Source organism: Myxine glutinosa, chromosome 7 (assembly GCF_964187855.1).
Source record: "Myxine glutinosa chromosome 7, kmMyxGlut1.1, whole genome shotgun sequence".
In the NCBI taxonomy this organism is placed as follows: Eukaryota; Metazoa; Chordata; class Myxini; order Myxiniformes; family Myxinidae; genus Myxine; species Myxine glutinosa.
In genome coordinates this window covers 123,011,990-123,033,393 of record NC_136267.1, presented here as the reverse complement: position 1 = coordinate 123,033,393, position 21,404 = coordinate 123,011,990, and the positions used below count along the sequence as shown (strand labels likewise).

The 21,404-nt window shown below is 45.3% G+C and overlaps 1 protein-coding gene across 1 annotated transcript; it reads right to left on the bottom strand.

The window, feature by feature from the left end:
• Positions 1-461: 461 nt before the first annotated feature.
• LOC144893085 (uncharacterized) lies at positions 462-17,569 on the bottom strand. The gene is made up of 8 exons (XM_078782733.1): positions 17,444-17,569; positions 17,327-17,338; positions 17,009-17,087; positions 16,733-16,881; positions 11,844-11,937; positions 11,530-11,768; positions 6,753-6,856; positions 462-735 (listed from the first exon to the last, which is right to left on the bottom strand). The coding sequence occupies exons 1-8, from the start codon at positions 17,567-17,569 to the stop codon at positions 462-464; spliced, it is 1,077 nt and encodes a 358-aa protein (XP_078638859.1).
• Positions 17,570-21,404: the final 3,835 nt, after the last annotated feature.

The window sequence follows — 21,404 nt, the reverse complement described above, 5'->3', positions numbered from 1 at the left end:
AACTTTTCAATGGGGGATTAACCTTTCAATGGGGTGATTCACTTTTCAATGGGGTGATTCACTTTTCAATGGGGGATTAACTTTTCAATGGGGGATTAACCTTTCAATGGGGTGATTCACTTTTCAATGGGGTGATTCATTTTTCAATGGGGGATTCACTTTTCAATGGGGTGATTGACTTTTCAATGGGGGATTGACTTTTCAATGGGGGATTGTCCACCAAGTTTGCCTGAATCATCATTAACGTTTTGAGATATCCTGCTCACAGTCAAAGACAGACAAACAGGGGTGAAAACACAACGTACGTCCACCCATGGTAGTGGAGTTACCAACAACAACAACAACAACAACAACAACAACAACAACAACAACAAATGAGCAGTTTCTATGAATGAGGTTCGGCTGAGACGTTTCTCTTATTGTGACGGAATGTGTAGCAGATGACAATCCCGACAAACCAATCAATCCGGGCTGGCTGTGCACGTTACCTGCAAACTACTGCCTTTGCTGGATTCCCGTATACTCGAAACGGATTCCTGATGAATGCAGCATCCAGAAAGGACGTTTTGAGCTCCATGGTAAAACGATTCCGAGTGCAGAGTGAAGGGTGGAAAGGAAGCTGGAGTGAGATGGTCATAGCGCGTCCACAAGAAGCGAAGAGCGATTTCACGCTTGCAAAGCAGTCGTGGCAACTCAAACTTTACACTGCCCTCTGTGAATTCGTACTGCTTGAACCTGAGGAATCATGTGAGGAAGCATTCCACAATGAAGCATGAGAAGTTGAATTATTCTCACAAAGTAGGAGATGAATCATCACATCATCACGTGCTCATCATCACATTAACAAATCATCAGGAGATGAAAGCCACCATGGCCGCAGCCATCATAAGATGACTACTGTGCAGTTGTTTAAACATGTCACATCGTTTCACCGTTTGACATTACATTAAAAAGTTCCTAAGCAAAATTTAACTGTTTTTCAAGACTACTCACCATTATTTACAAAGGCCTTTTCTGAGCACTGCATCAAACCTCCATGGAGGGTTATCAATATTCTACAATCCAAAATAATCAAATCCCAACTTTAAGTCCTCAACCGCAGTAAGCTATGATCATGAGTAAAGACCTGAAAGAAATCATCGCTGAAGACTGAAACATTCCATTTTGCTTCTGTTTTGACATGTCTCGTCCATGGCATGTACACCTTGGGTAGTAACATCAGAAGGCCTAGTTTATAGTACAGCATTTGCATCAAGTCAACATGGCCAGAAGGGCCACTTGAGACAGCAGCGAAGCGATTTTACTTTATACTAGCCGAAACCCGTGGAACATCCACGGAAGGGAGGATGTGGTGTATGGATAGAGTGTACCATTATGGATGGCATAGGGGATTTGCTTGTCCGAGTAAGAGTTAGGAAGAAAGATGAGAATGAAGAGTGCGTATATGAACAACGATCGCCAACACCGGCACAAATGCATGCTCTGGATTGTCCACTCAGTGGACGGCTTGCTTTCGCCTTCGCCTGTCCAATCAGCGGACGGCTTGCTTCGCCTTCGCCCAGCACCGCCAGCAGACGCCAATACGATGGCGTCGTAAGATGGCATCGTATCGGCAGTTAATCGGATGCTTTTGGGCCCCAACGTCGGCTAATTCAGATTTTTCGAGTATGTCCGTACTTGATAAACAAAGAGCGCGGTTCGTAGATCGTAAATCCATTAGTGCCGTGGGCATCGGGTCACTGGGTGCGGGGTAAAAGGGATAACAAAGTCGAGTCCTTACGCTATTATTATATAGATGGTAAGGGTCCAGACAAGGCTGTTTCTATGAATTGCATCATGCGCAAGTTTCTTTCTCTTCTTCATGTATTGACTGAAGATCAAGATCATCGTGCTCTCATGAGGTTTGAGTGGGTTGAAGAGAAAGTGTTCTCAGCAGAAAATGTCAAAAGAGATAAGGACACCATTGTTTTTCATGATATTTCATCAAAAACCTTTTTTGAAGGTGAGGTGAAGATAATTCTTCCGTTTCATTGCTTTCGACCTCGAAAACCCTCGGCAATGTGCGATGACACTCCAGGAACGCGATGATGACATTTCTGTTAACCACCCTGGCCGAGAAGTGGCCGAGAAGTGGAAGTGGACATCCCTTCTGGATGGACTGAGTGAGAAGCTTGAACGGCCAAGGAGGTAAACTATCGACGCTCCATCATAGGAGGCCTGCTTTACTTCTCTGGACACGAACATGAAGTATAAATGGGCCAAAAGGCTCCCTTCATTAATTGCGTATGAGCTACGACATACACACACGAACTCTTCACCTTGGATTATCTCTGCATCTTGATCTGCAATCCACAGAATAACGATTTACATAAATCACATAAACTTCAAAAATGTACTATTTGCATAAAAACGTTATCCGCTGTCACCTTGACTCTAGTTTCTGTGCTGAAGACTCAGAAAACGTTTATATATATTGTCGCGCAACCACCTTTAATTAATATCAGGTGGTCGCGGATGCCGATCGCGAAGGAAAACTGCGTTCAGGTATATGTACAAAAATAATGCAAGGGTTAATTAAATAAAGGCAGGGACAGGAGCACGCGCCGGTAAATCTAATGCCTAAATCGGGATCCCGCACATCAGACCTCAAACACGAGCAGGGGGAAGAAATACGAAAGAAACATGTTCGTTATGTTATTGTGAACGCGGAGCTCGGTCTTATCTGGTCTCCTCGTCTCCAGTGTAACACGGCCCCGCTCGGCCCTACTCCAAGCCTCTCGCCGCTCCCACGAGGTCCGTGCACCAAGCTCCAAAGCACCGAGCACGCTCCAAGCACCAGCACCGCTCCAAGCACCAGCACCGCTCCAAGCACCACTAGGTCCCACAGCAGGACAGCGAGCTCCACTCGGGCTACACCTCAGCCCAACTCGGGCTGCGCAAGACGAAAAAGAGCTGCAATAGCGAGTCACTTTTCTGCGTCTCTCGAACCACTGCCAGAAGCAACTGCTCTGAACAAACTGCGTGCACTCCAGCGAACTCTCCACTCAACTCCAACTCGTCTCTCCTCTCAACTCGACTCTCAGGAATGTAACTGCTTTCCCAACTCGACTCACATTTACATAGATCACATAAACTTCAAAAATGTACTATTTGCATAAAAACGTTATCCGCTGTCACCTTGACTCTAGTTTCTGTGCTGAAGACACAGAAGACACAGTGCTGACACTGAAGACACAGACACTGAAGACACAGTGCTGAAGACTCAACTCTGCGCATGAAAAGTCCAACCCTGCTGCCCAAACAAACTGCCCGAAAATTGGCGTTCGGCCCTGTTAGTATCTGCTGGCCCGTCACGTCAGCATTGGCACACTGCCAACCAATCTGTCTCCTCCACCGACTCGCCCAGGTGCATGCCCACTGCGTCACTCCCACGCCAGCTCCTTGTTCCTGGTGTCATAGCGCGTGCTTTTCGAGGTGGACAGGCCTCTCGGAGGTGTAAATGGCGGCGGCCATTCGGCGGTGTTCTGGCCTGGTTTCTTCCTAAGTCATGTCAGGGGGGAGGGCGTTATTTAGTGTTGCACTAAGGATCCGTCGGAATGTCTATGTGGTGTGCAGTGCCAAAAGGGACAAAGGTTTGGCTAACCAGGTGAGGACACACAGGGGCGCTACTCCTTAATCCCTACACTACTTATCACTCGAACCTCCTGGTAGATTCACAAGTATATATCTTAACTGACAAAACGCCTACACATGAAATTACAAGGTAGTTTTCCTTACCGCGACACACGAAGCATGTTACAGACTCAGATCTAACTGCTCTACCACATCGACATAACAATATATATATATATATATATATATATATATATATATATATATATATATATATATATATATATATATATATATATATATATATATAGTTGTAGTTTTGAGAACCCCTCACTTTGTAAATAAATAATCACTTCTTGTAAATATTCCATCATTTAAAAGGTCAAAGGTCGCACCCATAGTTAGTCCATATGCAACACGTAGGACACCATAGGACTGTCAGTTATTTCCTTTGTATGTGTTTCAGATAAGGCTGTGTTCCCAATAGTTGAATCTGCGTTGCATTAATTAAATAAGATAGGCCCCATTCCGTCCATTTTGCCAGTCTCTCTCTCCAAATTGTGTTACGCGCCTCTGCTCGCACAGCAGCATTCGCTGCCTCGCTCCAAACGCCATTATGCACACGGTCAAGCTTGGAGAAGAAGGGGTCGGAGCGCCAAGAACGAGGTGTGGCCCTGTCAACGATCCGTCAAGGGTGGAGCCGGTGAGTCCTCGCTAACCAACCAGGGCAGAGGTGAGCTCGCTGGCGGGCGTGGCGTGGATTGATCTATAAGCGCACTATATAAGCGCACGCGCCAAGCCCTATCACGGACTGCGCGGAGAGAGCTCGAATATCACGGACTGCGCGGAGAGAGCTCGAATATCACGGACTGCGCGGGGAGAGCTCGAATATCACGGACTGCGTGGGGAGAGCTCGAATATAAAGGACTGCGTGGGGAGAGCTCGAATATAAAGGACTGCGAGGGGAGAGCTCGAATATAAAGGACTGCGCGGGGAGAGCTCGAATATCACGGACTGCGCAGGGGGCCGTCGTTATTAACAGAACTGTGCGGAGACGTCTGATTGTAACGTTATCCAGAGGACAGCGCGGAGGCGCGCTTGTTTCAACGAACTGCGCAGGGAACCATCGTTTGATACGAACTGCCGTTTGATCCGGACCTTGATTTATCGGGAGAGATAGAGCGTTCGGCACGCTATACGTGCGCAGCATTCGAGCCGCTCGCATATGTAAGGTCCGGTCGCGCGCCAACGATACGCGAAGCTGCCTGCCGATCTTCGCCCGCGGACCGGGAGCCTGGACCGGAGCCGGATCCCATCACCTGGACCTTCCTCCCCTACCAGCTACCATCCCGTGTAAGTCTGTCTGTTTGTCCGGGGTTGTAAGTAAGACTGTTTAGATAAGCTTGCCCTGTGTCCTTTTGTTTCTTCTTCTTCTTGTACATGCTTTCGTTTCCTCTTCTTTTGGTTTTGTACATAATTAATAAATCCACTCTTTGTTCTTCCCTTACTCTGGTTTCCTCTTATTCGATCGCTTTAGTCTTTTCTTGATTGAGTACCTGTGGCATGATTTGGAAACCGCTATAATCGGGTGTAGTATTTGTTAACGGCCCGAGTCGCGGCTCGCTTCGCTCGGCGTGTCCATTAACGCTGTGCCTCGGGAGGGAGTTATCTCCTTGCTTCACGGCCGGTGGTAGTACTTAGGTACTAAGACTAATTAGGCTTACAACCCTACTTACCACCGACCGGAAGTGACGTCATAATTTCCAGGATTGGGGGGCGGCCAGCTTAAAAGACAAGGGGATTACCCCCGCCCCCCCCCCCCCCTTGATAAGGGGAGCGCCTACCCCCCGAATCCGCAACAATATATATATTGTTACAGACGTGGCTTAGATGTTAGTTTACCGAGCGGTTTTGGTATGACCACGTCTGCACAAGTTACCGATTATACTCGACGTTGACGGAGCCGCGCTACGCTGGATCAATAAGGAAAAAGAAGACACCCGGCTGGGTTATAATGACAGACACCAATGTTTCGATTCTCAATTATATTCGTACGGAAAAGGTTAGATTACAGGGGCTAGAGATATATCACAGGAAGACAGGCACTTAGACACACTTATATTAACCCCGGACAGACGACAGGTAAACGGGACAAGGCTGACTCACACGGGGGTTGATGGCAGGAAAGGCAGATAGCGATGGCTCAAGGTGCACTCTTGGCTCAAAGCAGGGTACAGTCCGGTCCAAAGATGCGGGGAGGTCACAGCGCTCGGAGGGGACGTTCTTTCTCAGGCGGGTCTTTCTCTCTCAGCGATCGCAGGCAACGTTCTTTCTCAGGCGGGGCGCATCTGACTCAGCGCTCGCAGGTACCTCTTTCTCCAGCTGGGGGCGCATCTCTCGTCACGTCCGCTAAGTCGCCACGTATATCCGGCGGGGAGTGACACGCCCTCGGCTCGTTAGCTCCGCCCCAGATGGAATCGGTCCGCCCTTCTGATTGGGTGCGGGGGGGTTACCAGGCTCCGCCCTTGACGAGGAGCTGACAGCCAGCCCCTCTGGTAACCCCGTGGAGCGCCGAGCCGGTGTGAGGACGCATCCTCCCCCGCGCCGCCGCGCCGCCCCCATCTCCTCTGTTGTTGTAGTTATAGTTGTGGAAGAAGATGGAAGGAGGTATGGAAGATGGAAGGAGGTATGGGGAAGGTCCTAAACTCACTACTGATGCCATATAATCACATTCTGGTGCAACGAAGAGTCATAATTAATGGAAACGAGGCCTTAACTGACATAGACTAAGAATAACTAGCAAGATGTCCGAAAGTTGTCTACGTGTGGTGCGGTGGACCTGGGCACGACATTTAATGGGGGAATAAGGGGAAGGTCGGCTCTACTGAGTGTTATTTACATGCAATGGGACTAGGGAATGGGGGATTGGGGAAAGTTGGGGAGTATTGGGGAAAATAGGGGAATATTTACAAGCGGATATGGAGGCCAAATTCCATATTCGCAACAATATATATATATATATATATATATATATATATATATATATATATATATATATATATATATATATATATATATATATATATATATATTGAAGAATATTTATGGGTTGGGGATGCTTTAAGAGCACGATGCAGTACCGTGGATTCTTCTTCAGGTTTCCCCATATCATGAGGCAGGCGAATGGGAAAGGCAAACAGAGTTGAAGGTTTCCAGTGTCCAGGTCAGCTTTCTCACTCGCAGCCTGTGAAAGTACTCATTATGTCAATATTAAGGGATGTTTCAAAGTACATTTATTCCATGCCTCATATAACCACTGTTTTTTTTCATCCACCTTTTCACACAGATGTTGAGGAATACAGAAGAGTTAACAGGAAGTTACAAACCAAAAGATAAGTGATCATATAGGAACATAGAACGAACAAGCATGTCATTCAATTGTTCCTTTACCTCATTCACTGTTCTCTCATGTTCCTCGAATCACTCTTCGTTTCCAGAATGCCAGTGATCTCATCTTTCCAGCCCAATCCTCTGTACCAACGCCTTACATATCCTCTCAAAAGTCATCCCTTGATGGTTTAATGTCTCCACATATTCATTTACAACAATGTCTTGGTTTCAAAAACAATCATTATTGCAACACTTCACATAATATGACCTTTCTTTAAAGCCTAGGTCACACATAGGCGGATTTGTCGACGACTACTGGCGACTGAAAAAATCGCCACCACCCGCCGACAATCGTAATGAAACCGTAATGGACGGTCGCCTGTAGTCGTGGTTATCCTCCCCAGGTCGCCTGCAGTCGGCAAGAGCCGCAAAGGGGTAAAATAATTTTTAAAATGTTTAAAAACGGCGCGCTCAGTCGCAATCGAAAAAAATCCGCCATGCTGTCGCGATGGAACTGCCATGCTGTCGTCGGTATCCGTAATAAGACCGTAAAGCGGCCGCAACCCAGTCGCTCATAGTCTTCCGCAATCGCCCCAGCATCGCCCCACCAGCCAGCACGGCAGAGATGCGAATGCCATACGGCCTTCCTGCGGCATCTTCCCGACTACGGGCCGACACTGTTGCGGCTGCGTATCGACTACAGAAGAACTGCCACGTCTCCCCTGCGGCTATGGGAGACCGACGACGACAGCAGTAGGACTAGTGGCGGCCGAGTTACGGCCATTGGCGACAGAGATACGACTGCCTGGCGACTGCATTACGACATACCACGATTCCATGGCAAGACAGGATGGTGTGAGGGTCTCCGTGGAGTGAGGTCCTGTAGTGCCGACAAGGATATGGCTTTATTGTTTGGACTTGGGACTTTTGGGAACTTTATTTTTGGGACTTTGGTCCTTTGGAAACTTTATTTATGGGACTTGGGACCAGTGGAAATAATTTGTTGGACTTTATTTCCATTCTCTCTCCCTGCAGAAAAGTTTGATTATTACATTACAATGATACATCTTTATTAACTTTCTTATTGCACATCAAACATCTTTATGCTTCATGTCACACATCATTGAAATGAATAAAGTGAAATGTAAAATAGAGAAATAAAGATTTAAAAAGTTGTGTGAATCGTCTCCAATCGCCGGCGGTCTTATTGCAGTCTTGCGGACGTCGGAGTAAACCGCCACCCGGCCCCAATGCAGTCGCCGCGATCCGCCATCGGTCGTAATCTAGCCGCCAGACTGTCGCCACGCTGCCGCCGTGCATCCGCAATGCAGTCGTCGATCTTCAACAGTCGCCATCCCACTCGGGGCGTCGTCGCAATGCAGTCGCAATGTGGCCGCCTGCAGTCGCCATACTGCCGCCTGACCATATTTGACCACCCGAAATCGCCAGTAGTCGCCGAAAAATCTTGATCGCCGGCAGTCGCCAGTAGTCGCCAAAATATCCGCCTATGTGTGACCTAGGCATAAGTATTTGCTCTATATAAGCTGTGTGAAGAAGAAGAACCACCTTTAGAGGCCATTTTTCCCTGCAGAGCAGGGGTTGGCCTTTTTCGGGCACCATGGTCCCCTTTTTGAACCAATGTTTTACGGCCGGATGCCCTTCCTGCCACCAACCCTGTTAGTCGACTCTTGCGCCACACGGGGAATTACCAGTGAACTGGTACTCAATTTACCGACCTCGGAAGGATGACAGGCTGAGTAAACCCCCCTGGCGTTAATTCAGCGATCGACCGGGATTCGAACCCAGGATCCTAGGATCCCAAGCCGACACCCTAACCACTAAGCCAACGCCAGGCCTGTGTGATGAATGTCAATTGATGACATCATGACAAACTTCAAAATAAACTATATATCTGCGATCACAAAGCGATCACCAAAGGTAAGCCTCCCCTGGCACCCGTGATCCAATGATGGCCATATTTTCTTTGAACTGTCATATGACCTTGACTTTCAACATTTTAGGGAAAGGGTCTAAATTAAGAAAATGTGTCCCCATCCACAATCTATCCAGAAAACTCAACATCATGAAAATTGGAGGAAAATTATTCAAGTTGCGATCAAAAAGGTGTTTTTACTTAATTAGGTCATGATCCGAAAAAAGTAGGTCAAGGACAAATCAAATATCAGGTGCACAACTTCAGTGCACGTACACTATTATGAAGCAAGTACATCTTGGAAGGCCAGGCGGTCTTTGAGATTCCGCATTGGCAAAATTGAGCGATGACAATAACGCATTTTTTTTTTTCAGACCGCCATTTGACCTTGACCTTTAACTCGGAAGGGTATGATGTAGATTACACGTAAATGCACCTTGCTTTAGGCTATCTATGGAGGGTAATTTTGTTCCGATTGGACCAAAGTTTGTCGAGTTATGGTAACAATAAATGTAAGCGTTTCCCCCTTCCCCCAGCCCACTCCCTTCCCCAGATCTACCGATGTCCCTTGTCTCTTCTGTTGTTGTGCTTGTGTGCTTCCCTCTCTCTCCCCTTAGTGTCTCCCGCTCCCTTTATTGTATGTTTTATATGTCCGTGCATGTTTTCATGTTTAATGTGTTCGCTCTTACATGAGCCTCGATTCTGTATACAAAACAAAAAAGATCATGACCATAAACATTAGGCCAAGGTAAAAATAAATTATGTCAACCCCATATGTGGCGGGCCACGTGAAAAGGGGGCTTATGGGTGTTCCTTGGGTAAACTGACTTTTCATCGTTTTCTGACCACCCGTGAGCCCCCTTTTTACGTGGCGCGCCACATATACTTTGTATTCCCATTATTGATGCAAAATTGCATTACAAATGTCCCAGCCGGCTCCGAGATGCAGCTCAGACATTGGCAGAAAAAAAAGGAAGAAAAAGTTTTTAAAAACCTAAATAGTTATTTAGTACTCCTAGGGGTATAAGAAACTATGGTACCATTCAAAATTGGGGGCACTAATTGTTGAAACAAACCCTACAACAGGTATAAGCCAATAAGCTTAATAATATCTGAACTGTGAGAGATCCTTGAGAGTTAAAAAGTTGAAAGGAAATAAATTTGCTATTTGGCCATGGTGAGCCAAATATGGGGGAAACAGCTATCTTTATAGATGGTGACCTAATAAACATTACATAGTTTTAAAATTTAGTTATATAGGTATCTAGAAGTAGTGGGAGTCGGGGGTACTTAGATACTGGTATGATTGTACAGGCTTGATCGGCCCAATGCATTAGGCAAGTGAATGGGAAAGGCAAATAGATTCAAAGGTTTCCACCTGCATTGAAGTTTCTTGGAAATCTTTGGACATATTTGTTAATCAAACAGTTGTACTACATTTCTCTGCTCCCAGATGGCACATGAGAGGCACTTCCTGGTGCTCCCCCTCCCTCACCCAAGGCCGTCTTAGGTCCAGTCCGTGAAAGTACTGTGAAAGTACTCCCCCCCCCCCCCACCCTCATTAACGTAAACTGTTCAGCCTGGCGGAGGTACGCTCTCTATCGAGTGACATTGTATATAATGAGTCATAAGCCACAGGACACAGTCTTAGCTACTTTAACCTCTCTTTTGTCAAGCTTCCTCTCTCCTCTGGTCTAGCTTTCTCAGTCCTCCGAACCCCCTACCCCAAGCTGACCCAGAACGCACGTTTTCTTCCAGTAACTCCCACCTGGTTAACTTCCCAAAATCCAGGTTGACTGCACACTTCAACTCTCGATCTCATCCTTACCCTACTGTCAGTGCGTAACCTTTTACCTCTGTCGCCTACATCTTCCATGAGCCGAGATCTTACATTAAAAACGTCAGCCTTTTTTTTTACAAGACAACTTTCTACATCATTTGAGTTGGACAACACGTTCATTGACGCCTACGGTACTTGCATTATATTTAAAACAGATGGGCCACCCAGCGCCGTTCTAATCTTGTTGGCATTTTGAAGAAATTAAATGAAATTCTCACGAAGAAATTAAATTCCCACTAAGGAATGGGGTCGGGAATCATTTAATATTACATTTCACGTAGCTACAAAAGCTTACGCCAATTGGTCAAAAGCCCAATAGAGCGATTGAAAAACACAAAAACTCCTTTTTCAAAATTTTCAATTTTTTATTTTTACTTGAAACACTTCCCAGCCCTTGCTGATGAACCTCTGGAAGTTTGACGAAGATCTGTTTGGCCATCTATGAGAAAAGTGGCGATACACACACAGATAGACAAACATCTCTCCTATCCAACAACAAACAAAACAAAGGAAAAGGAGAATTGTAGCAGAAAATAGGAAAAGGGCACTACAAGAAGTAACATCAAAAGTTTGTATTCATGTTGCCCATAATATTTATACAAACTATTCCTTAAATGCGATAATATGTATGAAAGGTGATATTATCACTTGTCAAACCATTTCTACAAGTTTGTCCTCCACAAGGCAATGTCATAGCTGGTTACGCTATGTGTAATATGTGTAATGCTGTGCTGTGCGATACCATGGTTCCCACCTGCAGTAGGCTCAAGCTAAACTCATCAAACTTCTGTTGCAGCAAGTTCTGCAACTGTTGTTTTGACTCGTTCAACCTTGTGCAGAGGTTCTCTCTTCGATCCCTCTCTTCTCTTACATCTTCACTTTCCACCAACCCATCCACTTTGTCTTCATCCACCTTCTCCTCTATCACTACCTCAGGAAAGTCATCAACAAGTTCCTGCTGGTCTCTCGGTTCACCAGTGCTCTTCTGTGAATCTGCAACACATCCATTTGAGAGGTCATCTCCACTGTTGGTTTCAACCTCATTCTGTTCTGTAGCTTTGCTGTTACCGTCTAGTAGATCTCCAATTTCAAAATCAATATTGCTCTGCAGATCCTGAACATCACCCAATTCTTCCAATCTCATCTCCAGTTCCTCGAGCAGCTGTTGAGTCAGACATTTCAGACAGTTGAGTCAGACAACACGACAGTATAAAATCCAATGCACACATTTCCTATTGCAGTTGATCTTTATCTATAGCTATTTACACAGCACATCAGGCATTTTAAAAACGTTTGGGTCAGATATGTTTATATCAACTTTTTTCCCCTCAGATAATAAATAAATAGGTAAGACTACAACAGCACTCGGTAGAGCGCATACCCCTGCCAGGCTGAACAGTTTATGTTATGTATCCCACTGATAGGCCGGATCTGGATCTGGATCTGAACCAAAATCCAATTGGCTTGTTCTTGTCACCGAACCATCTCGTCCACCAAGTTTTGTCTTAACTCGTCCATAACTTTTTAAAATACAGTCGTGGCCAAAAATATTGGCACCCTTGCACTTTTTTCAAATAACTATTGTCTGAAGGTTTTTTCAAATTTCAATATTATTTTTCAAATAATATTACCACGCTTGCACAATGTCCTAAAATTAAGTTGAAATTGACAAAAGTATTTGTTCTCCACAATTCTTTATTTCACTGTTGATATTACATCCCGGTGTGTACCCCGGCTTAGAATAGGTACACTGTATCCCTGCACATCGTAAGAGGCGACCAAGGGTTGGCGCCAGGAAGGGCATCCGGCCATAAAAACATTGCCTCAAACAGGGAACCATGATTGTCATGGGGCCCGCAAGGCTAACCCCCGCTCTAGCGGGGAAAATGGCCTTAAAACGATCATTCATTCATTCATTCACTGTTGATATTACAGAACCTTTGTTTTTGATTCAGAAATTAATATATCCTTTTAAATCAGAAAATAAAAAGAAATGACTGACAAAATTATTGACACCCTAGACTTAATATTTGGTAGCACCAAATATTTTGCCTTTGGACAAAATAACTGCAGTCAAGCGCTTCCTAAAGCCATGATTGAGCTTCTTACACCTCTCTACTGGCAGTTTGGCCCACTCTTCTTGTGCAAACTGCTCCAGTTCTCCCAGATTTGAAGGGGGCCTTCTCCCAACTGCTGTTTTCCCATCTCTCCACAGGTGTTCAATGGGATTGAGATCTGGACTCATTGATGGCCACTTCAGAACAGTCCAGCGTTTTGCCTTCAACCATTCCTGGGTGCTTTTTGAAGTGTGTCTGGGGTCATTGTCCTGCTGCAAGACCCATGACCTTCGACGGAGACCTAGCTTTCTGACACTGGGTTGAACATTGTGCTCCAAAATGGCTTTGTAATCTCCTGATTTCATGATGCCATGCACACATTCAAGGCACCCAGTGCCAGAGGCAGCACAGCAACCCCAAACATCACTAAACCTCCTCCATGTTTGACTGTAGGTAAGGTGTTTTTTTCTTTGAAGGCTTCATTTTGTTTTATATAAACATAGAGATGATGTGCTTTACAAAAAAGCTCTCATTTGGTCTCATCTGTCCACAGAAGGGTTTTGGCTTGTTCAGGTGTGTTTTGGCAAACTCCAGTCGGGATTCTTGTGTCTCTCTCTCAGCAGTGGTGTCCTCTTGGGTCTCCTACCATAGAACCCCCTTTCATTGAGTTGGTGATGGATGGTGCAAGTTGAAACTGTCGTACCTTGTGTCTGAAGGTCAGCTTGAATCTGTTTGGCAGTTGATCGAGAGGCTTTCTCCAGCATTTGAACAATCCTTTGCTACAATGTTCGATCAAGTTTTCTCTTGCGGCCACGTCCAGGGAGGTTGGCTATAGTGCCATGGGCCTTAAACTTCCTGATAACATTGCGTATAGCGGACACAGGAACAACAAGGTCTCTGGAGATGGACTTGTAGCCTTGATTATCCATGCTTAACTACATTCTTGTGTTTTACCTCCTCAGACAATTCCCTGGTTTTCTTTCTTTTCTGCATGTTCATTGTATTTGGAAGAGGGTCAGAGAGCAGTATTCAGGATTGCAAAGCAGATAGCGAAAGAGAGGTGTGATGTGATGGGGGTGAGTTGCTTGAAGGATGAAGTGGGCCAAATCGTTGTGGACCCAGATGGAATTAAAGGAAGATGGAAGAGATATATGGAAATACTGTTGAATGCAGAGAATGAATGGGATGGAAACATAGAGAGTAACCCAGTTTTAGGACCGGCAGAGAAGATAACTGAGAAGGAAGTTGAGGAAGCGATAAAAGCAATGAAGAGTAGAAAAGCGGGAGGGCCGACGGGAGTTGTGGGAGATATGTTGAAGGCAGCAGGAAGTTGGGGTGTGAAGAGAATGACAGAGATCTGCAATCTGGTGGTGAAAGAAGGCCGCATTCCAGTGGATTGGGAACTGAGTACCCTCGGCCCTCTATACAAGGGGAAAGGTGACCCTCTGGACTGTGGCTCGTATCGAGCGATAAAGTTATTGGAGCATGGAATGAAGGTATTGGAAAGAGTGTTGGAGAGGAGGATAAGGAAGAAAGTGAAGACTGACGAAATGCAGTTTGGACTTATGTCAGGAAGAGGAACGACAGACTCACTTTTTATTGTGAGGCAGTTGCAGGAGAAGTACATGGAGAAGAGGAAGGAATTTGTTTCTTGGGTTTGTTGATCTGGAGAAAGCATTCGATAGGGTTCCACGTGAAGTAGTGACATGGGCATTGAGGAAGTTAGGAGTGGAGGAATGGTTGATCAGAGTAGTGATGGCAATGTACAAAAGAGCGCGCACAGCTGTAAGGACGAAGGACGGGAACAGTGGTGAGTTTGAGGTGAAGGTGGGAGTGCATCAGGGGTCGGTACTAAGTCCACTACTATTTGTAGCTGTGATGGAGGTACTGGCTCGGAACATAAAGGAGGGTTTACCGTGGGAGTTGTTGTATGCAGATGATCTGGTGTTGATTGCAGAAAGTATGGATGGACAGAAGGAGAAGATGAACAAGTGGAAGGAATGTATGGAGACGAAAGGTCTGAAGGTGAATATCGGAAAAACAAAGGTGATGGCAAGTGGTAAAGCATGTGGAGAGGTGGAAAGAACTGGGAAGTGGCCATGTGCTATGTGCAGGAAGGGTGTCGGAGTGAACTCAATTCAATGTACAATGTGCGCTGAGTGGGTTCATCAAAAAATGTAGTGGTTTGAGAGGGTCATTAACCAGTGTGGCAGCTACATTCAAATGTAAGGTGTGCACAGAGGGAGCTGCAGATGGAGGAAATGTTGAGTTGGATCTTGGAGACGGCGTGAAGCTGGAAGGTGTGAAAACATTGTTACCTAGAAGACATGCTGAATGGAGAAGGTGGATCAGACTCGGCAACGGCTGCTTGAGTGAGATGTGCATGGAAGAAGTTTCGGGAACTGAGTGGCGTGCTGACGAGGAGGGGAGTGTCGTTGAAGCTGAAGGGAAAGGTGTATGCTGCATGTGTGAGAAGTGTTATGATTTATGTGAGCGAGACATGGATAATGAACGTAGAGGAGCAACGAAGGCTGGAAAGGGTGGAAATGCGAATGGTTCGGTGGATGTGTGGAGTATCGTTGAGAGAGAGGAAGCCAAATGATGAATTGCGAAAGATGATGGGAATAGAGCCTGTGATGGATGCTGTGAAGAGAAACAGTTTGAGATGGTTTGGTCATGTGTTGAGGAAGGATGAAAGTGACTGGTTGAGAAGAGTGATGGAAATGAATGTGGAAGGAAGTAGAGGATGGGGAAGACTGAGAAAGACTTGGCTAAAGATGGTCGAAGAAGAAATGCGGGCAAGGGGGTTAACAAGGGGAGATGCAGAAAATAGGGCAAAATGGAGAAGATTGTCATGGGGACCGCGAGGCTAACCCCCGCTCTTGCAGGGAAAATGGCCTTAAAATGCCTGTTGTTGTTGTTGTCTCCATGCTCATTGTGGTACACAGTGACACAAAACAGCAGAATGACTCCTTTTCTCTGTTCAAATTGGTTGAATGAGTGATTTTTATATTGCAGGCACCTGCAACTCACCATTGGTGAGTTCAATTCCAAAGTAAGGAAGAATCACCTGCTTGAAATCTAATTATTTCTAACAACTTCTAAAAGGTACCAATAATATTGTCCGGGCCATTTTAAGATTGCCGTGTGGAATAAGCTAAGATTTCGTAATTTTTTCAGCTTTTTTTGTTTTGTTCCACTGCAAATCAAAGAAATACATATGTGGACACCAAAATATTTTTTAATTTCAACCGTTTTCTGGAAGAAATGGTGCATTATTTGAAAAAAGTGCAAGGGTGCCAATATTTTTGGCCACAACTGTATCATGTTAAATATCGCTTTTTGCCTGATCTCTCAATGGTGAAGAATTACTTAACAAATAAATAATTATTGTATCTGAATCCATATTCAGATCTTCACCAAAATCGAATCGATTCGTCCTTCTCTTGTGACACACCCAACCTGTCCACCATGTTTTATCCAAATCCGTCCATAACTTTTTGAGATATCCTGCTATATGTTGGTTTTAGCCCTATCACTTAATGGTGAAGAATCATTCAAAAATTCTCTGATCCGGATCCGGATTTAAATCTTCACTAAAACTGAATCGATTCTTCATTGTCGCAAATGCAACCCCTCCAACAAGTGTTGGCCGAATCTCCACATCTTTTTGAGATATCCTGCTATATATAGTTTTTGGCCCGATCCCCCAATGGCGAAGAATCACTTTAAAAATTCTACTAACCGGATCCGGATCTTCATCAAAATCTAATCAATTCTTCCTTGTCACACACCCAACCTCTATGCCAAGCTTCATCCGAATCCGTACACAACTTTTTGAGATATCCTGTTCACAGACAGACAGACAAAGAGACGGGTGAAAACATAACTTCCATCCACCTTCGGTGGTGGAGGTGATACGTTACACGTGTAAATTTTTTTGCGAAGGATTTGTAAAAGCAGTGGCGAATTAAAAAAAGTAATTTGAAGGAAACTTAAGAAATGGGAAAAGGTCATTTGGCTCATAATTGGTGGACCATATCCACACCCTGCACAATACTCCCACTATAACACTATGCAGTAAATGTCAAACAGGGAATCAACTGAAGATGACGACACACAATGGCCTAGGTTTTGCAAGAACTATCATGGGATCTTTAACACACGCAACTTAACTGCAGACTGGAATAGCCAGGTTCATATCTACATCCAAACCATGGCATGGTCCAACATGCAGCATCACCTCAAGGTACTGCTTCAAAACAGCAGTTTATAGTTCCAGTGCCTTCAGAAAGTATTCACACCCCTTGACTTTTTCACATTTTGTTGTGTTACAGCCTGAATTTATAAATGGATTAAATTGAGATTTTTTTTGTCAATGATCGACACAAATTTCGAAAGAAAAAAAAAGTGGATTTTTTTTAATAGAAATTTTACAAAATAATTAAAAATAAAAAGCTGGAATATGTGAAAAAACTTCAGAGTTGTGAATACTTTCTGAAGGCACTGTAGGTTAAGCCCCATCAAACATAAAACCAAAACTAGATGGCATACAACCAGCATAGTGATAGTAAAGTAGTAATGCCATATAATACATTAATTTTAAAGTACCTTGAGCATAGACTGTGCTAGTTGTAGGATGCTGTCAGTGGTTCTGGTTGGCTCTTCGGTCCACAGGCTTAAGAACGTGTTCATTTCACACCAATCAATGGGGTCTGGTGTGCCATCACAACGCATATACCTCTCCCACTTCAGATAGCCAACCAAAGATGCAGTACAGCATGGGTGAGATGCAGTTCAGTACTCCATCACTGTCTACTTTGCGACACAATTCTCATTTGAAACATTACATTGTTTAAGAAATCTTAATTAATTTTGCTGCAATTGCTTTGCGATTGTTGGGGCTGCCCTAGCTTTTTTCTCTCTACAAGAGCGAGGCTCGTGGAAGAGCAAGGTTGAACAAACAGTGGGGTTGTGGAAGCAACACTTGGGCAGAACCAGCAAAGGAATTAATGAAGAGAGAGACAGAGAGAGACAGAGACAGAGACAGAGACAGAGAGAGAGAGAGAGAGAGAGAGAGAGAGAGAGAGAGAGAGAGAGAGAGAGAGAGAGAGAGAGAGAGAAGGGGAGGAAACACTGAAATCAGCAAGAGGGTTGGGCTAAGGAAGGGTTAATGGGGGAAATAAAGATCCTGGGTTAGGATGGGGGATGACACAAGATGGCAATGTACTGCCTGCCTGAATCCCTGGAGGGAAGAGTGGGAAAAAAGTGAGGAACAAAAAAGTTGAGGTGTGAAGTCAGCCTGGATTTTAGAACTTTAATCAGGAGAGGGTTACTGGAAGAGCACGTATATCCTGGTGCTGCTGGGGAGGCAGGGCGGATCCGGGGGGGGGGTGCAGGGGGTGCGCACCCCCCCTTCGATCCAGGAGGAGGGTGCAGGGGGTGCGCACCCCCCCCCCCTCCCCTCTGCAACGCAACGGCATGGATGTGCTGGAGGCAAACTCTATGATTGACGACAAGACGGACGCGCTCACTCAACTACGTCAAATTTTGAAACTGAATTCTCTCTGTGGTTCGATCGCGCTAAGGCCATGATATAATCTGTAGGAGGTGATGATATAATCTAAGGCCATGATATAATCTGTAGGAGGTGATGTCACAATGCCCAGAGTTGTAAAACGACAAATCCATCGTCCAAACACTGCCGCCAATATTCCCTTGCTCTTCTACCTCAGAAACATGTGCATTCCATTTCTCGACCACCTCAGCCGGATACCGATTCTGTGCTGAAAATCGGGAAGGTAGTGATCTGTTTCTGCTGATGCCATCTGCAATAATCGCCGATACCTGCGACATTCCAGCCCTACATCAGAAGCTATTGCGTTGGAAAAACGACATAGAACATCCCGCAGGACTGATAAATGAGCTGAGACTGGCAGATGTTTTGGAGAAGGAAGCCCAACAACACGCTTCCAAGCACATTCATGGATTGTTTCTGATAAATGGCCTAAGAGACTGGCAGATGTTTTGGAGAAGGAAGCCCAACAACATGCTTCCAAGCACATTCATGGATTGTTTCTGATAAATGGCCTAAGAGACTGGCAGATGTTTTGGAGAAGGAAGCCCAACAACATGCTTCCAAGCACATTCATGGATTGTTTCTGATAAATGAGCTTAGAGACTGGCAGATGTTTTGGAGAAGGAAGCCCAACAACATGCTTCCAAGCACATTCATGGATTGTTTCTGATAAATGAGCTTAGAGACTGGCAGATGTTTTGGAGAAGGAAGCCCAACAACACGCTTCCAAGCACATTCATGGATTGTTTCTGTGCAGTTGATGCAGACGAATTTCCATCCATCAAAGTCCTACTCCATATTGGATGCACCCTCCCCGTGGGCTCCTGTGAGGCCGAACGCTCATTTTCTTACCTGCGTCGTCTGAAGACCTACCTAAGAAATTCCATGGGGGAAAGGGGGATGGCATCTCTGGCCCTCATGAACATACACCATGACGTCACCATATCCCCACATGATGTGTGTGACATTTTCATTCAGAAACACAAGCGCCGTCTATTCCAAAATAGCTTAATTTACGATTAATAAAATAATTCACATTCCGCTGTCCTATCTGATCTCTTCTGTGGGGAGAACCCCCTGCCTTGAGCTTCACAACTTCGGTGCATGGTGGTGCCGGGCTTTGACCAGCACCTATTAAGCTGCTCTATACACCTCAACATGGCGTGCGTTTAGAAACATGGGAATTCTTCTGAATTTTTTGTCATTAATTAGCCTAATTAACTCAGGAGATCATAACAATCATTTCGCGAGAACTACACAAATCAGAAATTCCATTTCAGAAAGCTCCAGTAGAACTACACAAAAAACATGCCGCACGCATGCACACCAAAGACACACATCTCGTTTTTTCATTTCTGTTCCTCACAATTCTGTCTCTTCCCCCACCCCCCCCCCCCCCCCCCCCCACACACACACACACACACACACACACACACACACACACACACACACACACACTTAATTGTACAGTATCGGTTGTTCCTAAACTTAAATATAAATAATTTAAAGTATTACTGTAAATGATGTTAATTTCACAACATCCCATATTCAACTTTATTTAAATTGCAAACCTCAAACATAGTTTCCCCACTTAAAGCAAGAACGTTAACCCGTAAGCAATTGACTAGTTCCCCGACTGCATGGATCATCACACACACATACAAAATTCATCAATTTATAGCGGAAGGAACAGCTGGGCAAGTCGTTTCCCCAGTTCATCGATCTGACCATTAGTCATCGCGAATCTGTTGAACTGTTGGACCAGGGAAGAACACAAGGAACCGCAGAAACTTCCAAGAACGCACGAAATGGCGTTTCTGACGATCAATTTAAAAAAATTTCCTGGGGGAGGACCCCCAGACTCCCCTTAACCCCCCCCCCCAAGCGCTATAGTTTCATGCACCCCCCCCCCCCCCCCCCCCCCGTTTTGAAATTCCTGGATCCGCCCCTGGGAGGGTCACACAACTGAGAGAGCATACTATTGTGCAAATGATTTCTAGGGGATAACCCTAGATTCTGAGATAACTCGAGAATGATTTCTAAGATTTAGGAATTTAAAAAATAATAGTCGAAGGGGATTGGGAGGGGGTCGATAATGCAAATTCTCGATGTAAATGTGTACCGCATAGCACCACCTGGTGGTGGTGGGAGAGGATATTACAAGTCATCTGTGGAGATTACTTGCAATTTTGGCTGATGGGATGGCCTAGCCCTTAGAGGTCTGCACACTCACCTCTAAGCTGACTCGCCTGGGTTTGAATCCCGACCAAGATATAAACTGTCATCCCGGAGTTTCACAGGTTGATGATCCATCAATGTGTGTGCAGTCCCTCGGATGGACATTAAATGGGCGTTCTGTCTGGCAGCATTCGTTGGTGACGTAAAAGATCCCATGCTGTCCTTTGCGAAGAGTTGGTGAGCTATCACCAGCACCCTGAACAAATTAGAAATGCATTCCCTAACCAACAAGAGGGCATTTCAACAGTGGCACAGCCACGCACTCAGCCAATGATACTACCCCGCAGCTTTGTGCTGCATACAAACGAAGAAGAAGACTTGAATTTTGCATTAAACTCATATGCAAGTACAAGTGCTTTACTGACCCCTGCCATAGGGAGGTTGTATTATTCTCCATTCCAGAGCGGGTGTTTCTCGTACTATAAACTTGTTGTGCATGAACTTTCTTCACCCTCACTGAATAGTGAACAATAATAATAATAATAATAATAATAATAATAATAATAATGTTAGGAAGAATATTAATAACAATCATATAAATAACTAGCAGAAGTACCCGGCGTTGCCCTAGGGGAGGGGTGGAACGGGGGGGAGGGGAGAGAGTGAAGGGGAGGGGAGTGGGGGGGGGAGGGTGGGGGAGAGGGTGGGAGTGGGGGTGAGTGGGGAAGGGGAGGGGAACTGGGGGTGAGGGGGAAAGGGGAGGGGAACTGGGAGTGAGGGGGGTAGGCAGGAGAGGAAAGGGGTTCATATATATGC